The sequence below is a fragment of the Triticum aestivum genome, chromosome 1B, assembly GCF_018294505.1.
Source record: "Triticum aestivum cultivar Chinese Spring chromosome 1B, IWGSC CS RefSeq v2.1, whole genome shotgun sequence".
Lineage (NCBI taxonomy): Eukaryota > Viridiplantae > Streptophyta > Magnoliopsida > Poales > Poaceae > Triticum > Triticum aestivum.
In genome coordinates, this window is record NC_057795.1 from 698,857,471 (window position 1) to 698,866,725 (window position 9,255).

Consider the following 9,255-nt stretch of genomic DNA (forward strand, 5'->3'; position numbering starts at 1 on the left):
ACCGACTCCTGCCTGGATCTACTACTATTACTCCATACATTGACCACTATCCAACATGCATCTAGTGTATTAAGTTCATGGAAAAATGGAATAATGCAATAAGAACGATGACATGATGTAGACAAGATCCGTTTGTCTATTGCGTAGATATAGATCCCATCTTTTTATCCTTAGTAGCAACGATACATACGTGTCGGTTCCCTTTCTGTCACTGGGATCAAGCACCGTAAGACCGAACCCACTACCGGGCACCTCTTCCCATTGCAAAATAAATAGATCAAGTTGGCCAAACAAAACCCAAATATCGAAGAAAAAATACGAGGCTATAAGAGATCATGCCGCTATGACCGAAGGGCTTCCAACCGCTGCAAGTCTTTGCATCACCGACGCCGACGCTTCGGGGGGGGGGGGGGTGGAGGTGACATATTTGTATTACTATTCCTGTAATCTCTAGCCTTGTATAGCTGACTCCTAGAGATATGATAGGATTAGTTTTCTTGTCACGCAAGACATCTCGTGTATATATTGTGACCAACTCCGAGGAATACAATTGAGTTGCATCCCATATTCTTTCTACAATTCCCATTTTGAAATTTGAGTTTATGAGGTAGTATCTCATTGACATTGGTATATATGTTGTTTCGTCCACTCTTTTGCGCCACGCATGAAAAGTCTCTCGCCTCTTGAATTATATATAGATCGTATATATGAGAATGAAGAGGGCCGTCGGTTAAGCCTGAATGATGCATGGCATCTTTCGTTTAAATTTTACATATGATTTAGCCACTCTTCTCGCGTCTCGCGCCTCATCGAATCGACATACATGTACACAATCTTAGTAATCCTAAGATGGAAGAGGGAATCAATTGAACATGTCTTCTTTACATCTATTGACTTGATACAAACCCTTATCTGAAAAGAAGAAGAAAAGTTTTACAATCCTATGTACACAAATCGGCGCCCTTCGAAAAAACAAACGACACCCATCTAGCGATGGATACCACTTGTGGCTCTCACTTGATGCAAGAGTGTACCTACGATTGATCACTTGCATACGTCGCATTGAACGGGTGCATCCTACGTACATTTGATTGCATGCAGTGTCAACCGAAAGATAAAAATGAAACCAACGATGATATATATATAGGGAGAGAGGATAAGCAAAACTGATAATACCTCATGGTTTGGGTGCTTGGTGGTGGAGTTGCAGTGGCATGGTGCATGTTGTTTTGGCGCCAATCTAGTGACACGAAGCATATTTCGCAGCCTTGTCTGTGCGTGATTGTAGATGCTACACACACGTGCATATAGTTATCAAATGAATTAGTTGATGCATGCATGGAATTAGGTAGTAGCTAGCTACTCCCTCCCTTCAGAATTACATCCATTTATACGACAAGTAATTCCGAACGGAGGGAGTAGGTTGGTACGTACCTGAGCCTGTGCCTGTTGCAGGCGTAGAAGAAGACAAGGATGCCATTGAGGATACCCCTGATGGCCCGGAAGATCTGCGAGAAGAGGTCATTCCACAAGGTCTTGAGCGTGGTCATGTCAAAAGCGCTCTGTTGCGCCTCCGACATGTGGTTGAGCTCGAAGATGCTGCTCAGAGTCTCCCAAATGTCCTTGAAGAAGTTGTAGCTGTTGGACAGCACTGACCCCGCGCAGGCTGCGACCGCCACCACGAACCTCGCCGGCAACACCACCACCTTGAGCACCGGCCACAAGGACGACACAACCCGGGCGACGCAGTCGAGCACCACGTCGAAGGGCGCCCACACCACCTCTGCCAGGTCCACCACCAGGCCCCACGCGTGTGAGGCTAGGACGCCGAGTGTGGCAAGCAGCTGACACAACCCTAGGTCGGCCAATGGAGCGAGCATAACACGGAGCAGTGCCCTGGCGGCTTGAAGGAGCGTGAGCAGGCCCTGCATGAACTTGCGCAGGTTGCGGAGGAAGAGGATGGTGCCCAGGTACTGGATGCGGGTCACCATGTCCCACGTCTCGATCCACTCGAAGAGCGGGCCGCAGATGCGCGCCGCCGCGGACTTGAGCAGCGGCACGTTCTTGTATAGGTCGTAGAAGCCGATGATGACGGTGACGAGGGAGGCGAGCACGTAGAGGCTCCGTGCTAGGGGCCGCATCCATGGCCGGTACATGTGGCACAACACCGGGTATGACTGCAAGAAGATGACCCACGACGGCAGCCCAGACTCGAGCAGCGTCAGCAACCGGATGTCTGACGTGATGATCTGCCGGAGCTTGAACGGCAGCGCCGCGTCCCGAGACCGGAACAGGAGCAAGGTGTCATTGTACCTATACTGCTGCATATGCATATGCATATGCATATGCATGGGAACCCTAAGCCCTTCATCCTCCCCCTCCTTCTCCTCCTCCTCCTGGTCCTGGCGATCGGTGTATTTCTGCTGCTGTAGGTTCTTCCTCCTAGCCCTGCTCCGCCAGCTCATCCTCCTCCTCAACGTCGCCGCTCTCGGCGTGCACCTCTCGTCGCCGCTGCTGCTGGCTGCCATCATCATAACGTCGTCGCGAGCGTGTTCCTCTTCTCCGGCGGATGCCGCGGAGGAGCGATGGTGACGAGGACGATGATGATAGTGGTGATAGTAGAGTAGGTACCCTTGGAGGGAGTGCGTCTCGGAGGCGCGGCCGAGGAACCACTGAGACACGCAACCGGCGGCCTGCTCGGCACTGTAAAACTCCCACTTGTTGAGGTAGCGCGCCTCCAGTGCGAGGGACGTGTCGGTGAGCAGGTCGTTGTAGTAGTTGATGCCGTGCACGTCCCGCCATGACACCTCGAACACCAGGAACCCGTGGAGCAGCGCCGGGGTGGAGTTCGCCACCGCCAGCCACCTTCGCATCGCCGTCGTGATTTTTCTTTTGTCTGTGGTCGCCATCGCCGCCGCCGTGTCGGTGCCACTCCTCAAATTCACAAATGGAGACATCCTGTACTGCATCAATTGCCGGATGCGAGCTAAATCTTTTAAGCTTCAAATTTCATTTCTCTCCATTTATAGCATACATATACATATATATCTTGCTACGACAAATTAATAGGCAAACATGCATTAACCAGAGACACACTTGCTCTATCCTTTAATTTGTACTCCCTCTGTAAACTAATATAAAAGCATTTAGATTACTACTTTAGTATTCTAAACGCTCTTATATTAATTTGCGGAGGGAGTATATCATGCACATCATACTATATATCTCCCCTATGCATGCATAGTATGTAACGTACCATTGGGGTTGCATTATTTTAACGGAGATAACATCACTTATTATTTTGTAGGATCCATTGGGAGAAGAACAATCAAATTATTTTTTTCTTGAATTAGAGGCTATGATATATATGATACCACGAGTCTCTCTTTCTTCATATACTAGTACCATATGATATGATACACTAGGACAACTAAATGTCTAGTTGACCTACCATATATATGTGATGTTGTCGGGTCAGACTCAGAGAGGTTAATGCAGCAGAATCAACCAATTAATTAAGTAAGTAATAATGTACCTAGCTAATAAACCAAAAGGATGCATGTGATGTGAGTACCATATAGCTAGGGGTACCTTTGTGATCATGAACTGCCATAGCCTTGCGGATCTGGACTGCTTGCCGGTCATCCATGGCTGGTTGTCCACAAGAATCAACACCTTCTTGCTCACCGGCGCAAAGTAGAGGAACGCCCGGGAGATATAAGACTGCATGTCCCTGCACCAAATTCGCAATGCCTTATTGCCTTATTAACTGGATATATCACCGGCCGATCGACTCGACCAAATTCATTCTTCACACGTAGGTGGAATTAATTCAATTGGTTTACCGGCCGTACCCAATCTGCAAGCTTGTCAAGGGATATATATCCGGCAGAGGATCCATACAGATGGCTAGCTAGCTAGCTGCTAGGATGACAACACCACATCAAATCAAATCGTATAAATCCGATTAATTCTTCCAAGAGATCTCCATAGGCTCATTGTCGATTGCAAAAGGTTGGATAAGAGAGAGAAAGTCGCTCTTCTCTCCCCCCAGCACGCCGGTGAAGGAAGGAAGGGAGGACGGTCCCCCTTCTCAACTCCATTTTTAGGCCTAGCTAGATGATCCATGCGTATTATTAGATGCAACGTGTTTACTAAAATAAAATAAGGTCATCATGAATTCATGCATGATATGCTTTAATGATCGCAACTAATTGTTCACGAGGTTTCCCAAAATAGAATCACAGGCTTGCCAGTGTAGGATATTTTTATCATCGAACAAAACCCTAGCTAATTAATCATGAGCAACACTATTGGTCTCCTAGGACAATGCATAAAGCTTACCTTCTTGACCAGTTGAACCACTTCGATACGGCGGTGAGCATACACATACCATCGCAGTGTCATCCCACCATTGCTCATGGCATGAACATGCTCCATTCAATCACTTGCACATTGTCCATTCCCACTTACACTCCGTTAAGTACATCACGTTAGGACAACCAGCAACAATAGACCATGTTGCACAACTATAGCTCGGGCCATCGTTGCATTTACGACCAACGAACAAACGAAAGCCGTTGGAATGTGAATTATACTTGTCATGCTCTATGAAACCGTGCATGATGAGCTTCACCGGAAAGAGTTGAAGGGAGTCATTTCAAAATCGACTTTGAAAACGCCCTGGATAAAGTCAGGTGCTCCTTTCTTTCACACATTCTCTTTACGAATGCGTTTTCGGTTAACTGATGCAAGTGGGTGCGACGTTTGTCTTAGTATAGCCCTCAAGGTCAATAACGATGTTGATAGCTACTTCGAGACTCAAAATGGTCTTCGCCAAGGTGACCCCTATCCCCTATTTTGTTCCACACTATGACAAAATACTACTTAATCTTGTTGAAAGTGTTAAAGTAGTCAGTCAGATTAGTGGGGTGATCCCTCATTTAGTAGAAGATGGTCTTTTCATTCTACACTATGCAGATAAAACACTGGCATGATGAAGATCTAAAACTCCGGATCACATCACATCACATCAAGTTGATCGAGTGGGGAAGAAACCCGTCGGTCAGAACTCGTAACCGCCATCCAGAGGACATGCCGGCGCGTTGAGGCATGTTTTTCTCTAGAAAAAAAGGCATAGTGGCATGTTTTTTCTAGAAGAAAAAGACATGGTGGCAATTGGAAAGCTAAGACGGAGTCCATAAGGGCATGTACAATGGTTGATAAGATAGTCTTATCTTAAGTCTTGCATGTAATTAAAAGATGACAAAAAAATCACGTCTACAATGGGTCATCTCTTAGCCTTATTTTTAATAACTAGTCATTCCAAAAAACATGGTGAGACATATTGTGCTAAGAGATCATCTCATGTCTTCTCTTAAATAAGAGAAGACAAACCTTTTCTTATGAGTTCTCTCTCCTTCACCTCATTATTTATCCTACATGGCACTCCTAAGATAGCACCATTGTACATGCCCTAAGATCAACTCCAACAGTGGCACAAAAATTTCGCGCCCAATAAAAGTTTTAGCGCGCCACTGTAGCATTATTATTGTGCGCGGACCAACATTGCTTTAGCAGCTACCCAAAAAAGGGCGCCCAAAAAGCGCGCAGTGTAAACAGTGAAGCGCGCGCAAGACGGCGCCCAAAATATGCTGCGCGCGATAGCGTTTTTCTGCGCGTGCCCAAAAGTTTTTAGCGCGCGCACTGTTTTGCAGCGTCTGTTGAAGCTGTCCAGGGCGCAAAAAAGAAACATTTTAGCGCGCGGAGCATTTTTTGGGCGTTTGTTGGAGATTCTCTAATGATGAATCAACCAATTATCCCCCACGACCCTGAATCAAAAAAACATTATCACCCCCCTGACTGGGAGGCAGGGGAAAATGGCGGCCACCTCCCATTCGGCGCCGCCGCCCGCCACCGCCGGCGACTGGCCCCACCCGACCTACACTGAGGCAAGCTCTCCTTATCTCCCCCCACCTCCCTTTGCAGTCTCGTCTCTCTCGTTTCCTGCTGATGGGGAGCTAGATCTCGAACGCAGATGATTACGCAGGCGCTCACCAAGCTGGGAGGCACCTCCGGCCGCATCGCCATCGCCGCCTTCATCCTCAGCCGCTTCACGGGCCTCCCCGCCACCCACGACAAGCTCCGCCAACCTCCGCCACCTCGTCTCCGAAGGCGCCGTCCGCGGCTACAGGTCAAAATCGAGATCTTGCTACGCCTTCCCCGCCTCCGATACGCGCGGTCGTGGCCAGCCCTCCAAGCCCAACAATAAGGATATGTAGGATCTCGATTTGGAGGATGGCACAACCGCAACTCCCCTCCCCAAGAATCTCAATTTACATGAATCCAGTGAGATGATTTGGCTGGCCCGGCAACGACGCAACTCCGGCTCCGGCTCCAGCAGAATTATTCTGATCCTGGTTTGGATAGTTTCCAGAGTAACAGCAGCAGTGGCGAGTGTTGGTGTCAAAACCGGCGGATCTCGGGTAGGGGGTCCCGAACTGTGCGTCTAAGGTTGATGGTAACAGGAGGCGGGGGACACGATGTTTACCCAGGTTCGGGCCCTCTCTATGAAGGTAATACCCTACTTCCTGCTTGATTGATCTTGATGAATATGAGTATTGCAAGAGTTGATCTACCACGAGATCGTAATGGGTAAAACCCTAGGAGGCTAGCCTGTATGATTATGATTGCCTCTATGGACTAAGCCCTCCGGTTTATATAGACACCGGAGGGGACTAGGGTTGTACAAAGTCGGTTACAGAGAAAGGAATCTTCATATCCGGGCGCCAAGCTTGCCCTCCATGCAAAGGAGAGTCCCATCCAGACACAGGTGAGAGTCTTCGGTCTTGTATCTTCACAGCCCATCAGTCCAGCCCATGTTAATAGGCCGAACCCCCGAGGACCCCTTAATCCAGGACTCCCTCAGTAGCCCCTGAACCAGTCTTCCAATGATGATGTGTTCAGCGCGCAGATTGTCTTCTCCATTGCAAGGCGGGTTCCTCCTCCGATTACTTCAAAGTACCTGACTTAAAGAGCAGTATTCGGCTTTCCATTTAATGTCGCACCCATCGGCTTCCATACCTTCATCACTCCAGCTTCCACGTGTCGAGCGAATACGAGAGGTCGGGGTATTTTTGCATATATCACCCTGACCATGTAAGAAAGGCATATATTTAAAGAGATTGGGATCTTCAGATCCATTCCACACCAAGCGAGGAATCCTCAGAGCTTGCTAGGAGAAACCATTCCAACATGGCTAGTGTTCCAAGCTCTTCCTCCCGTCCCCACGGCCCCGGAAAAGGAGATTGGGATAAATGTTCCATATCCCACGGCCAGCTAGTGAAGCTGCAGACACAGGGAATTCTTCCCCCCGCAGATCTAGTCCCCGTTCGGGTAGGATTGACTTCCTTCAACGGCGGGGCTCAGGAGGAGAATTTCCCCAATCCATCCAGGGGGTACGAGTGTGCTTCGTTCCCTACTTGTTGAGAGGCGTTGGATTTCCAATCCACTAGTTCCTTTGAGGGCTTGTGGAGTATTGTGGCGTCCAACTGCACAATTTCACTTCTGCCTCCATCCTGCACATCACGGGTTACGTTGCTCTTTGTGAGCTATTCCTAGGTTGTGAAGCCCATTTTGAATTATGGAGGAAAGTATTATGCATCGTCCCTCGTAGCCAAGAGGGATCAATATTTGAAGTGGGTGGAGCCAAGGTATGGCGCATCGCCGGGACCGGATACCTATTTGGTACGCCGAAGAAGGCATCCGAAGAGTGGCCTTCCAAATGGTTCTATATCAAGGACATCGCCCTTCCCGACCCAGTCCAAATGGGTCTTCCCGAATTTTCAAGCGTTACGTTGGAGAAATGCCACAACTGGCGCCCTCGGAGCCTCGAGGAGGAAGATAGCACAGAAGTCCATCAATTGATGAGCAAGATAAAGACGCACACCCAGTCTGGATTATCAATAGTCGAGGTAATGGCGACTTCCATAGTACGAGGGGTTCAGCCACTACAATACAGAAGGCTTCCCATGTGGCACTATAATGGGGAAGATGACGCCTCCTGTTAGGTTGGAAGGGTCCGAACACCCCCGCCGCTTTGGCCAAAACACTGGCCAAACTAGAATTCACTCGTATTAAGCGCCGAGATAGATTTTCTATGTACAATCCTCCTAGCTGGGTGAGTTCCAATCCCACTACTGTACTGAATCTACTCCCTAAGTTACTTTCCATGGGCATTAATCCATCCATTTATAACAGGAATGGCGGAAGATCACCAAGGGGCTCCACAGCCCCGCCCCCTAGCCAGAGGACCACAACCAGGACCTTGCCCCGGATTCGAAGAGGATCCAGACATATTCGTGACGCTCGAGGATGGGGTGTTCTACCAGGCGAGCTATGACGACACGGAAGTGGCCATCACCGCCGACTATCCCGGTCTTCTCCCTGCCTCACATGTAAGTAATCAGGAGACATCTCCTCCGAAAGAGCTTCCTCATTATGCCTCACCCACCGCACTATCTCGTGCTCCAAAGGGGAGGTGCTTGGCGCGCCATCCCGCACCAGAGGCAACTCCAAAGAGAGCGGCGCCTGCACCAGGAAAGCTTTCGAAGAGGAAGGCAAGCGAAGACACATCGGAGCCGTCAACAAAGAGGTATGGCTTTGTAAATATTCCCTTTGGCAGTCACATCCAACTATGACATTATCCGTTCAGGTCTTATCAAGAAGAGCGTTCGCCGGACTATCTCCGGGAGTCCTGCCAGTCACGCTCCCAACAGCCAGGTTCCAGACCCTGCCATGACGGCGAGGGCTGATACGGGAGTGCCACCGGATTGTCCTTTGGCAGAGAATTCGGATGATGTGTCCATCACAAACTCGGAAGTAGAGGGCTCCATGAACCATCGGCGCTGGAGAGCCACTCTTTGCGACCCCAGCTTTACAAAAGAGGCATTCAGTTCCTTTAAGCGCGGCTGATGCATATATGTGAGCTGCTCGAGACGGGATTGCCAGAGCCACAGACCAACATTTGAAAGATATGCAGGTGAGCTCACATTGTATAAACCTGATAATCATATACCAGTAGCCCCTGAGACTTGAAGCAGTTGATTCAGGTGATTTAAGGATCATTGTAAAACCAGGTGCTTACGCAGAAGAACAACATGTTGTCTCAAGAGCTCGACAAGTGTCGGACCCAGCTAGCTCCCGCGACAGCCGAACTAGAGAAATCCAAGAAGGCATCGTCTGGTAATGTGTCCC

General features: G+C 49.0%; 1 protein-coding gene across 1 annotated transcript; it reads right to left on the bottom strand.

The window, feature by feature from the left end:
* Positions 1-1,044: 1,044 nt before the first annotated feature.
* On the bottom strand, positions 1,045-2,957 carry LOC123082962 (uncharacterized). The gene is made up of 3 exons (XM_044505142.1): positions 1,435-2,957; positions 1,177-1,291; positions 1,045-1,077 (listed from the first exon to the last, which is right to left on the bottom strand). Exons 1-3 carry the CDS (start codon positions 2,955-2,957, stop codon positions 1,045-1,047), a joined length of 1,671 nt encoding a protein of 556 aa, XP_044361077.1.
* Positions 2,958-9,255: the final 6,298 nt, after the last annotated feature.

Excerpts from the sequence above, each read along its gene's own strand:
- LOC123082962 (XM_044505142.1), bottom strand. The coding sequence starts at position 2,957 with ATGTCTCCATTTGTGAATTTGAGGAGTGGCACCGACACGGCGGCGGCG. Across the intron at positions 1,292-1,434 it reads TGCAACAGGCACAGGCTCAG|CATCTACAATCACGCACAGA; the intron begins GTACGTACCAAC and ends ACGTGTGTGTAG. Across the intron at positions 1,078-1,176 it reads CCAAGCACCCAAACCATGAG|GATGCACCCGTTCAATGCGA; the intron begins GTATTATCAGTT and ends AAATGTACGTAG.